The sequence below is a fragment of the Aedes albopictus genome, chromosome 2 (assembly GCF_035046485.1).
Source record: "Aedes albopictus strain Foshan chromosome 2, AalbF5, whole genome shotgun sequence".
NCBI classification, from domain to species: Eukaryota; Metazoa; Arthropoda; class Insecta; order Diptera; family Culicidae; genus Aedes; species Aedes albopictus.
In genome coordinates, this window is record NC_085137.1 from 378290431 (window position 1) to 378303288 (window position 12858).

Consider the following 12858-nt stretch of genomic DNA (forward strand, 5'->3'; position numbering starts at 1 on the left):
AATTGACTTATATATAAATGCGTTTTGAAGGAAAGTAGCAACATAGACGCCAATAAGTTGAAAAAGTAATGGGATGCATATTAAAAACAGACCAATTTACTAAAAAATCGTGAAAACAATTAAATCGCTATAACTTTTTCGCTTGTTAAAAATTTTAAGTTATTTCAAATGCTTTCCAGAGTTCATTATATAAGTCATGAATTGTCAAAATTTCATTGCAATCGGTTCATTGAATCCGGAGATACAACAGCTCAAAGTTGGCTATCGGATAATTTTACCTTTTTCAAGAATCTTTATAACTTCGTGAAGAATTGTCCGATCTTTTCTAAATTTTGTTCACTGATACACAACTAGTTGGAAAACTTACAGTAAAAATTTGAGAATATATGATGCACTTTTCGAAAAGTTACAGCTAGTTGAACATTTTTTGGAAAGTGATAATTTTGCCTGTCCCGATCATTTTGTCTATCCCCTGTATATTTGATATGGAGATGTGCTGAGTCAAAAAATGGCGACCAGAATATACAAGATGGTGGCCCACAATCCAAGAAAGTGGCTCAAAATTTAAGATTTCAGCAGTTCAAGGAGTTTTAGGTTCTAGAACCTGTTACGTTAAATAACATAGAACCCTACAAATATTCTATTTTATTTTTCACTTGGCCCTGGGAAAAATAACTCAGAACACTACAAATGCACAATAATGCACGATTTCACAAATTGACACACACAAAACATAAATTTTCATGCAATACAACACTAAACACAAAATTTGGCCTGTTACCCTAATGGGCAACTATTTACGATCACAGGATGAGGAGGTTTCATATTTGTTCTAGGTCCATCAGTCATCCTGGAGTTTGTGTTTTGTATGCCTGATCTGCATTCTTGTTAACAGTCTTTGTTCTGTGTTCATAGCCTAATTTTGTCTAGGAAAACTAATCCTACTTGGCCATCACGAATCGGGTTTTAATGCAAGACGGCTGCATTTTGATGTCCGTGCTACACGCTAAAACTGCTCAGCACTAAAATGTGTAAGACCTACTCATAAGTGCATAATTTCCAGACCACACAAAAATGTGTGACAGTTACACATTCTCAAAAAACAGCTCGTATACTCGTCTAGATGCGAAATGTTGATTTTTTTTTGTTTTCCAAGGTCACTAGTAAACATAGCCAGATTGGCGTACACAAATTTTTGAGAATTTAACGATTTTGCGGACACTGGAGCTGATTTTGTAAATGTGCAAGGGTTACACATTTTTGGTGTAGTCTGGAAATTATGCACTTTAGTGCTGAGCGGCGTTAGCGTGTAGGAACCGTTTGCCTGTCTTGCAGTCATTTATCGCTCGAAATAACCTGGAAGTATGCAACCGCTTAGGTTGCTAGGGCTATTTTCCTCTTGATTTATGGAAGAACCCTATAAATGCACATTAAAATTGTGAGAATATTCTCAAGTTAAAATCGAACATGCAACAGAAAAATAAAACTGGTAACAAACCATGTAATATGGGTATATTTTGTATGGAGAAGATATCCGGAGTCCAAAAATGGCGATCAGAATATGTAAGGTGGCGGCCCAAAATTTGAGATGACAGCTGTTTTAAGGAGTTTTAGGTTCTTAATCATGCAATACGAGTATATTAGGCATAGAGAAGATTTCCAGAGGTCAAAAAGGGCCACTAGAATACACAAGATGGCGACCCAAAATTTAAAATGGTGACCCAAAGTTCAAGATGGCGATTGTTTCAGGCTCTCAAAGCCATGCAATATGGGTATATTGGATATGGAAAAGATGTCCCAAGTCCAGAAATGGTGACCAGAATCCAAGGATAATTTGGTATGAGGAAAACGTACAGAGTCCAAAAATGGCGATTAGAGCATCCAAGATTGCGGCCAAAATATCCAAAATGGTTTGATGAATTTTAGGCTCTAATACCATGTAATATGGATAGACACATACAGTAATATTTCTATTTTATCATAGTCTTTGCGCGACAGACAGGTTTTTTTCATAATTTTCATACATTTAAAGTTAACTCTCCCTACTTTTCTATAAGATGAATACTCAAAGCGCAATTCACAGCACCAAAAGTATTGAAAACTCACGTAGATGTTCAAAAACATTTTGTTCAGGCAATTTGTTAAAAGTCATCCATACATTACTTTTTTCTAAACCTTGCCATTTTTGAGTTACACTCATTTAGAAACAAATCGGTCAAAAAACTTTGATCCTTATAAAATGTTAGTATAGAAAAATTGAAAAAAAAGTACATTTGCAAAGTTGCTTCAAAATACAAAGTCTTCATACCCACAAAGTTTTACTTGATGCTGAGAGTGAAATTCGTCAGTGTTTTTCAACAATTTCCAAAAGTCGATTATTTAATTCAATATTTATTGTTTTGTCACATCAAAAAATAAAGTTAATCAAAAATACTAACTTTGTTTTTATTGTTTTTATTGTGGAGCAGGGAAAAGCCCCTGGGAGTGAAATTCTTTCTATCAGAATCTCTTCTCCCAAAGGCATAAAACCTCCTCTTCTTTAACTACAACAATGTAATAAAAAGAAAATACAAAAATTAAATATAAAGAAAAAAAATGTTTTTATTCGGTGAAAATGCTTAACAGTGGGCCCATATAGCCGAGGCGGTAAACGCACGGGTATTCAGCATGACCATGCTGAGGGTGACGGGTTCGATTCCCGGTCGGTCCAGGATCTTTTCGTAAAGGAAATCTCCTTGACTTCTTTGGGCATAGAGTATGATCGTGCCTGCCACACGATATACACATGCAAAATGGTCATTGGTAGAGGAAGCTCTCAGTTAATAACTGTGGAAGTGCTCATAGAACACTAAGCTGAGAAGCAGGCTTTGTCCCAGTGAGGACGTTACGCCAAGAAGAGGAGAGGAGGCTTAACTGTGGAAATGCTGATAGAAATCTATATGGTATGCAGAATAAGATAAAGGGGAGGGTCTACAAATAGTCGATGTATCACCCAGAAGTACTTTGCCAACTATTTCGTTCCTGATATTAATTATTATAATATTGCCCCACTGACGTAATATTATTCTGCTTTTTCATGTTTTAACGCTGCCCTCCACATCCACCGACCGTTACATAACGCCCCCTTCCAGTGAACGCAACCTGCTACAATTCGTCCACAACGCTGTGGTCAACGTGTTCGCAGAGCTGCGGAATCGGAATCTCGACCAGGAACATAACCACGACGCCCGGTTGCCAGCGGCTCAGCACGGTCAGGCTCTGCGAGAACCACAAATGCAACCGACAGGACAATAGCTACTACAGTGGCATCGTTAATGATTACGGCGACAACGGCGGGGAAGTCCTGACGGTTGTGGGGGATGGCCGCCGCGATATCAGTGACAGTAGCAGCAGCAGTAGCAGCAAAAAGTACAACCAGGACGACCGCTATCCTGTTGCTAATAGTTTGCTGCTACTAAGCGAGCCGGAGCACCGTAGGAGGGTGAGTTTTACTGTATAACTACCGTGTAATGTTGATGATTGCTTAGGTGGCGTAAGTGCCATTGACAGAAACGCAAATGCTTTTTAAAAATTTTAAAGGTTTCTATTCATTTAAAATTGATAAAAAAATATCTGTAGCGTAAACTTTGTTGGAACCTTTGTATCCACAACTTTCTTCGTAGTATACAGATTACAAACTTATTACTTAAAATTTTTGACAGTTTTTAAGTTAGATTTGATGACGCTTCTTGCGTCACCTATACAATTAATGATAGGGGCACTACTGATATTGTCATTCAGCTAGCTTCACGCCCTGTCTGTAAATAATGAGTGTATGTTAGCGTCTAGCGAGCAGGTTGGTAGATTGCACGGAACCAAGGGAATAATTACCTTCCTTCCGAGAATGCACGTAATTATCTAATGATTTTTCTTTGTTTCCAACGAGCGAGAGAACATGAGTAGTACACGCCACCGCATTATAAATCGGGACAACAAACTCCTCTCTGTACCCGTGCCATACCAGCGCGGTAGTATAAGGAGCAAATCGTGTAACAGCAGTCGAGACATTTAATCTTACCCGTGTGCTTTTGCTTTTTGCTTATCTCTTGCTGCCGCCCTCGAAGAGAGGACACCAGTGCCGGAGCATTCAGCGGACGTCCTCCTCTCGGCTTCGGTTGGGCCCTTGCGTCTCACGGAAGCTGTACCGGCCGAAGAGTTGCGGCCACTGTCAGGACGCAAACATGTGCTGTGTGCCTTCAATTGCAACAACCATTCAGGTGAGTTTATGTTTATCTCTGACATATTAGGTTACAGTATTCTGCAGTTTGGAAGAACATTTTCAGTCAAATTTTTACAACACTGAATCAACGACGATCTACACATTCTGATGCGAACCAAATCAGTAACGAACACCTAATTTGCAGAGCTGTTCATATCAACGATTTTCCTTTATCTTTTTCCAGGTTGAGCTCCTCTGCCCGCTTAATTCGGGTGACCCGTTCGAGTTCATCGAGCACGGGTACGATCTGTGGGATAGCGCATCCATCGATCCGCTGGACCAGGAGATGCTGCAGTCCCGACAGATCCAGATCGAGAACAAGTTTGTCGACGTGCAGTGGGTGCTGAAGTGTGAATGTGGACCAAAAGTAAGTATAATGAGTATATAGCGCGATTTCGCTCATGTTTTCACAAATTTTCAGCAGTGTTTTAAGGCGAGTTTAGAAGGGACGAAGGAGATCTCATTGCACTGCCTAGGGATATCCAAGAATTTTCCTCAGTTCGTTGGTATGGCTCAATTGTATACTGTGGATCATTTAAAGCACTACAAGTAAAGTTCATGCCCACCGAGCCCCATGCAATTAGGCTCATGCAAGTGGTGCGAAGGGGCAGCAAGGATTACAGTCCTGGGCCTGACGATCCCCCCTTTGCGAGTCAACCGCGTAGTCTCCGATTAAGAATAGGACTATTAAACCTAATTCAAGGGGTCAAGCGACCCGTGCCGTGATCGAGGGGGTGCTAAATATGTGCGGTCGTTAACGGAGCCTGTGGGGTTCCTGTACAACTGGCGATGTCTCCGTTAAGGAGAAGTGAGGATTCAGCACTCAGCTCCAGCGTGGGTGCTCCGATCCATTCCCTGGCTATTCTGCCGGTGAAGGTATTGGACGGAGCGTGGTTGATGAGGGCCATCAACCAAAAGTGAGAAGGGCTGTCCGCGACTGAAGTGGCTGAGCAAGCTTGGCAAGATCATCGACTATGTGTCCACGAAGCCCAACATAAATAAGGACATTAAAACGGCCCTGTTTCGACTTCGTAAGTCGATGGACGATTCCAAGCAGGATCACGCGAGACTCGTGAAAACTGTAGCAGCAGCGGAACCAGCGAAAGCAAAGGTTACCAAGTCCGGCGGAGCCCGCAAGGCTAAGAGAATACTAACCCCGAAGGTTGGTAATAATGTCGGCAAGTCGGACCCCAGCTAGGTGTCCCGGAAAGTTGGGAAAGGGTAAGTCGGAAAAGGCTGGCCCGTTCCTGATGGAAGGCAACAGGGGGTTGCTACCGTTGTTAGACCCTCAGCAACTACAAAGTAGGGTGAACCAAGAAAAGGACCCCCCTTGGACGAAAGTCAAACGGAAGAGGAAGAAGAAAAAACCGCGGGGGAGGAGATCACCGACGCCATACCAAAAAGGCATAAAGCGGTCTTCTCACTTTACCGGGCCGGGACCGTGCCTGGCCCCGGCCGTGCCCCGGTCATCGATTTCTTTCTAACGATATCTATGGCGTACTTCTCACTTGCCCGGCCGGGGCCCGACCGAGCCCCGGCACGGTGTGATGTGAAACACGCCATAGTAATCGCATGTAATAAATCGATGACCGAGGCACGGCCGGGGCCCGGCACGGTCCCGGCCCAGTGTAATGGGAATAGCCCTTAAAACAGTAGGTGCCAAGCGCGAGAAAAGCGACGTGCGATCTCATGACCGAACAGTCTAAGTACTCGGACGTCTTGAAGGCGAAGTTAAGCGATTTAAAAAAGATCCTGCAAATATTATGCTTTCTGGAGAAATCCCCAAGTAAACCATGCTGTTGAAGCTCTACGTATTGCATATATAAAGCGCATATATTGGCATGCATTGCCCTATATTAACCATTAAAGTTGAATAAAAGTGGCAAGTGGAACCACTATTTCTGACTTACGATTGTGCTGGTATAATCGTAATTCAACAATAGTGACGCCACTTCCCACTTTAATTCAACTTTAATGGTTTATATAGAGTGATGCATGTCAATATATCCCAAGTAACAATCTGCATACCTTGAAGGTTTATTCATGTTTTATCCTATTTTTATACGAGCATATCAAAAAGCTAGTTGCTCTAAACTAGTTTTATGTGGTATTTTTTTACTTTGAACCTTTTGCGTTCCATAAAACTATCATATATCTTCTGATATAAACATCTTCAGTTAAAGACTTGCAAGTAGACATGAATTGGTTTTATCACTTATTATATACCATTTCAATAAAACTTGCATTTGCGGTTGTTGTCGGAGAGATTTTTTTTGTAAACAAATACACAAAACTGTGAGGCAATGCATAAAACCAACCGTAACCGTGGCCGTAACATAAACCAAAAAAATGCTGTGGTAAAACCGCTAGTTCTATCATGAGCTCAGTTATGACTACCTCAGGAGGGGTAGCCCTATTGGAGGAATCATCAGGAATACAGAGTTTTATCAGAAAAATATGTCGCCTAGCCGGGATAATTCATGTAAATACAGAAAAATTATTACTCAATTTTATGATTTCACGTACAGCTTAAGTCAAATTAAACCATACAACACGTTTCCGTCATTTTATTTTGTCAGAAAAATTACATAATGTCTTTTAAACTCCGCTGTATTGAAAAAACCTTTTTTGCACCCAATTCCACCGAGTAAATTAAATGCATCTAACTTCCAAATTATGCATAGTTTGTGTGGCGCACTTAGTTTTTGCCATTATCACAGTCACATTCACCACAAATTTTCCGTGGCATGTCTCCTGACACGTATTAAATAGGAAAACAAATCTGGATTCCATATCTGCATCTTTCCAATTGATGGCTGGATAAACAACCAAGCAATTTATTCTGACGATCGAACATAGAGAGTGAAAAATAATCAAAACAATTATTTGACAAGTCAGATGATGGTTTCATTTAGAAGATTGATAAAACTATGATACAACCCGAAATCCTAAGCCGGTTTGCATACGAAGTCCTGTAGACCCTAATAAGACTGGGCCAACTAGCCAGAACGTGGGCTTATTGAGGCATACAAGAACTCGAGAGCATTTTCAAGTCGGCATCAATGGTTTTATGTTTAGAATTTTTGAATCGCTAAAAAACTTTGATAAAATTAAAATTGTTACTTGGGATGTGCGTTATTTAGGCAATACGTACAGCTTCAACAGCGTGGTTACTTGAGTCTGTATTACTTTTTAAAAATCTGTATTTTTTTGTACTCTGTATATTGTCTGTATAGAAGGTCAAAAATCTGTATAATTCAGAAAAATCTGTTTATCTGGCATCTCTGCTTACAGCAGAGGTGACTCTGAAGGTAAAAAACCTACACTAGGTCACTGAAGCGGAAGAACTCATCACGGCACTGCGGCAATAGTGCGACGTGCAGGTGGCCACCGCAATTCGGCTACGGAAAGAGGCCGACAGGGACACACGTAACTTTGGATCAGCTGTGGCGGACGTGAAATAGTTCGTTGAATTAGGGAGAAGCTCAGGGGCCACACATTCGCTTCATAAGCGGATGGTCATGGGTTCAATCCCAGCCCCGGCACTTGCACCTTTTATCAGTTACTTTCACCCAAACCGTGAACAACATGCGGGTGGTTCAGCAGTGAACAAATCACAGAGCAGATAGGGTAATTAATGTATTTTGGACAGGTTGAGGACAACGTTGGAAAAATCGTCCCCTAGCTTCCTCAAAAAGGAATTGATTATTTTGCAAAGTTGCTATTAGGCTTATAATATGATTGTAATTTGCGTTCCTGGTGATAAAAAGCTTAACGAAAGCATTTGAAGCTGAGAAAATCACAATTTCCAATCGCCTGTTAGAATTGCATTTTGGACAGCGAATATATGTTTTGGACACCCTCACGTATATATAATTTGGACAGGGCAATTATCTCCATGTTTAGCCATGAATACTGCTTTAGCATGAAAGTAGCATAAATTAACAAATATTTTCTTGTAAATAATCTAATTCCTTCGCTTAACAGGCATCTATTTTGATAACTATTACAGTTTTTGTTAAAAGCGAAGAAATATCGTCAGAACCACATAATACGCCTCCACTTATGCAATCGCACAGCATCCCCATGTAGTTCGTCAGATGACCAAAATATATTTACAGTAGAAAACTTATAATGTATTTTGGACACCACCTATTTTAGGCGTTCTAGATGAATGTTAAGAGATTGGCTGCCCAATGCTTCTTTACTGAACAGTTTTCATTGCAATAAGGCTTTTTAATTTCTTACAATTATCAATTCAACGATTTTGAGGTGAATATTGTATGTGACTGTGAAGTGTATGTCTTCTTGCATACCTGTGCATTTGAGGGGTTTTAGTAAAAAAATTTACATTTTCGATAATTTTGAAGTAAATTCTTAATTGTTAAGCGTATTTTCAACATAAGTCATCAGAATAGGTTCTGTTTGATCCAATAATCGATATTCAGAAGTATCTTCTTTTATTAGCTCTCCGGAACAAGACATACATCGCAGTGCATGTCCAAATTATATACATGTCCAAATTATATATTTTACCCTAACGCAGCTGAACCTGAAACACTTTGACGCAGCTCAACAACTGCATTGTCAGGTGGTTTCTGAGTGGAGGACGGATATCGCCATCATAGCGCATCGTATCCATACCGAGTATACTGCTGGTAACGGCAATTGAGTCGTAGATGGGTCCGGGAAAATGGCAACGGTATTGACGACGGGTGAATTCCCCGTCCAGGAGTTGGTGTCTACTGCCTACTAGGGCTTCGTGATCAGCAAAGCAATAGATTCTTCTTCTGTAGCTGTTATGCGCCTCCGCGGTGGTCGACCGAGCTGTTCACGCAGAGGCTGGACTGTATGAAAACTGTGTTGACTAGGCGGAGGCCGGTCGTAGAAGCTGTGAATGGGGAAGCCGAACCAGATCCTGCTAGAGACACTGCTAGTTATGCTGGATGTCGATCTGGCTATTGTCTATACCAAAAGTATTATTTGTTAGAATGGAGCGGAGCCGATTATCAACGTTGCTTTTATAGTCCTTGCCTAACAAGTAGTTTGAATTGAACGGTACACTATGGCTACACTCACAGCGATCACCTAGTGGTTCGCTACAGTATCGGCTACAATAACAGCAGGCAGCGGGTAGAGGAAAAGGCAAAGCCTTCGTAGGTGGAAGACATCATACTGAAACGACGAGGTATTTAGGGAGGCGCCCTATCGTTGGCCTAATCGGTTGAAGCGGATGCGAGCTGGTTGCGGTGGTCTCCCAAGCAATAGGAGACCACCGACGATTGCGGACCTGCGCCGCGCCTGCCTTCGGGCTAGGCGGCGGATGCAACGAGCAAGAACTGAGAAAGAAACTGATACGAACGGCGGGTGGTTTTCGCCACTGCCAAAGTCGCGCTGAAGACCGAGATAAGGGCAAGCAAAAAGGCCTGTTTTGAAGGTCTCTGCCAGAGTTCCAGTGCGAATCCGCTTACAGGATTGTGATGACCAAGACAAGAGGTGTAATGGTTCCTACTAGAGGTGGGCAAAACGGCTCACTTCAGTGATCGGATCCGAACCGGATCCATCATATTAGTGAACCGGATCTTTTGAGCAGATCAGCGGCTCAGTTACGGATTGAATGATCAAGCTTCACCGAACCAAATGGGATTGCTTGCTTCCAGTTTATTCTCTCACACACAGCAAGCGACACTCATTCTCTTGATCTGCTTTAACATACACCCTAAAACGAAAGTACACAGCGAATGAGTAACTTGCGAAAAGACAAAGGATTTTTCACTCATATTTGCGTACGACTGGATCAGCACAAAAATTGTGCTGATCCGGGTTTACACAAATTTGCGTGAATTTTCACACAAGTTTGCATGAAATCTTTTGTCTTTTCGATCGCTGCGTGAAAGTTACTCCTTGCTCTGTGTACATGGATCTTTCCGTGTACTCGCATTATCTCTCTCCCAGTGCCAGCACCACACAACATAGGGGCTGTCCATAAACCACGTGGTCATTTTTTTGGGACTTTTCAACCCCCCGCGTGGTCATTTGTTCATACAAATTTTTTTATTAGTCCATACAAAATGGTCATTGGCCGAACCCCCCCCCCCCTCATGACCACGTGGTTTATGGACAGCCCCATACTGGATACTGCTGAAGAACCGAACGAAAGAAGTGATAATGTGTGAGCTCGTGTTCGAGTTCGGGTTTTTCGGATCAGATCTGTCCGGACTGCCGGTACTGTTCTCCCGCTTCAGCTGAGAGCGAGAGATCGTGTGCGCTGTTTGCGGCTGCTTGGCCAGGGGGAGGGAACTCGACCACAGCTGTTGGTTGTGTGCAAAGTATCTAAATACCAAGGTAAGAGATTCCCGCTAATATTCGCGGATTAGTGAGAAAAGGAAAAAAGCAAAAAATAGTTATGAAGTTTGCGCTGATTTGTATGGTCGCATCACTATTTAGCAAACTTTCTTAAGAAATTAAGCACTCCCATCATAGAAGCTATTATTTAATTGCATCTCACTGGATTAAAAGTGACTTCCATGCAATAAAACAGGAAATATCGCCATTTGAAAATCGGTAACAATTTTTTTTAATTGATTCTAAACATATTTTTTCAGCATTTAGAAACATCCAAACTACTAAAACTTCACAAACTTTGCTGAAATAATGACATTTTAGTGTAAAAACACCAACTTTTCATAACTAACGCAGATGTGTTGGTGAGTCTCATTTTTGACATTTGCGGGAATCTCTTACCTTGGGTATTTAGATACGTTGGGTTGTGTGTACTTGGCGCGTTTCGTGGAGTTGTGTTTTGGAAATGAACCAGAGCAAAACAAAGAGAACCTAGCGGTTCTTTTAGGCTCTCACAGAGGCATATAACTAGTGACCCGGCTCTCTCTGTAAAAGATCCACGGTTCACTCACTCACTTTACTGATACGAATCTTTTGAACGGGTCCGGATCTGATTGCCCATCTCTAGTTCCTACAGAACAGTTTCCAGAGATGTTGGAGGGTATTATCGAGGAGCCTTTTCCGCGTCATGATCCTAGTCCTTGACCTTCTTTTGTAGGAAAGCTGGGAACTGGGGCGACGAGGAGAGGTTCACTGACGAGGAACTTGCGGGAATAGCGAAGCCCCTTAGCGTAGTTGAGGCCCCTGGTCCGGACGGAGTTCCGAGCCTGGCCTTAAACTTTTTCCAGAGGTTGGGAAATGGCAGAGGCTGGTTCTATTTCCAAAGGCGGGGAAACCACCCAAAAACCCGTCGGCATATAGTCCAATATGCTTGATTGACACAGTGGGGAAGGTGCTCGAGAAAATCTGCTCGAGACCTGGCTTCTATTTTGGTAGTAGAAGACGGTCTCTACTCCCAGACTACCTGGATCTCCATGTTCAGCTATCTGTTGAGCAGATTGTCCCCCCATTTCTTAGAAGAAAAACAGCCGGCATTAGGTTTCTTTCTTAAGCGAACTTTATCCACACACCGGTGTGGACTTATCCCCTTTGGCGCTTTGCCGCGGAAGGTAAGCGAACTCCGGTTGACAACGTATCTCAAACAACTATGTACAAGCGACATGGCACCGCTTCCAAAAGTGCCTTAGATTTTGGCTCTGAGTGCCTTGGTGAAAACAATTGAATTAGTTACTGATTGACAATGAGCATCATTTGAAACTGATCTTAAACGGCGGGATTTCTAATGTCAGCGCCGCCTTTCGTCCCGTAAAATCGTATCAAGATCTTAAAGTACGTTCCTTCCCAAGTAACAAAATTAATTTTATAATGCTTTTGAAGTATTCTTCAAAACCTGTTCTTTAAAACCAAAGCAAAGCAAAGATAACCGTACACATCGTAGTTGCTACTCCGTGATTGACCAGAACAATCGAAGTTGCACAGAGATCCAATGAATGGTGCTTGGGCCTAGCTACACACTCTCAATGTGCACAAATCGAGAGTTCAATATTTTAAAGTCAATAACGGTGCCGGCCACGTCCTTACGGTCATCGGGAAAGGGGAAGGAATGTTAGTTCGACAACCGCGTTGTTACTAGAAACCGTGGAATCCACAGCGTCCCCACAGTTGTCTCGGGAAAGAGTATTTGTTAGCAGGGTAGGGGAAGGTGTGGATCTTGGAGCCACCTTTGGTAGGTAATACGATCCACAAGTTATATGAAAATACACGACACGGTCTTCATCCCGATTATGATTTATTTGGTTGCGATAGTAAGGGTAATGCACATACGTCAACGATCGTTCTATATTAAACGCGTCACCGCATCGATCGTTTACACTACCGTGAAAATCGACTTTCCCACGAAAGTTATCACGCGCTTCTAATTTTGCATTCAATATTCGCGTTCGCATCTTCCTATTGAGAAAACCGACCGACTCACGGAAATAGTCGTGTGTTTCCCACGATTTTGAACTATGACAGCTATTTTCGAATTATGTATTTTACTAAGAGTTGTCCCATGTGTTACCTGTGGTCGACAGCCGTTGAGATAATTAAGCCAATTATTTTAAATTTGCTGTGAACTGCAATCACTTTCTTCTAACATTTTTATCGCTTCAATATCAGGCATACACCAGAACTACAAGATTAATTTGCAGATATTA

At 42.0% G+C, this 12858-nt stretch overlaps 1 protein-coding gene across 1 annotated transcript in view; it reads left to right on the top strand.

Moving 5' to 3' along the window:
• Nucleotides 1-12858, top strand: part of LOC109425682 (uncharacterized) — a 112549-nt gene that overhangs the window by 70202 nt on the left and 29489 nt on the right. Inside the window, exons 4-6 of the mRNA XM_062853030.1 lie at nt 3132-3481; nt 4104-4256; nt 4443-4625. Coding sequence (XP_062709014.1) covers nt 3132-3481; nt 4104-4256; nt 4443-4625 — 686 coding nt within the window. The remainder of the gene's footprint in view (nt 1-3131; nt 3482-4103; nt 4257-4442; nt 4626-12858) is intronic.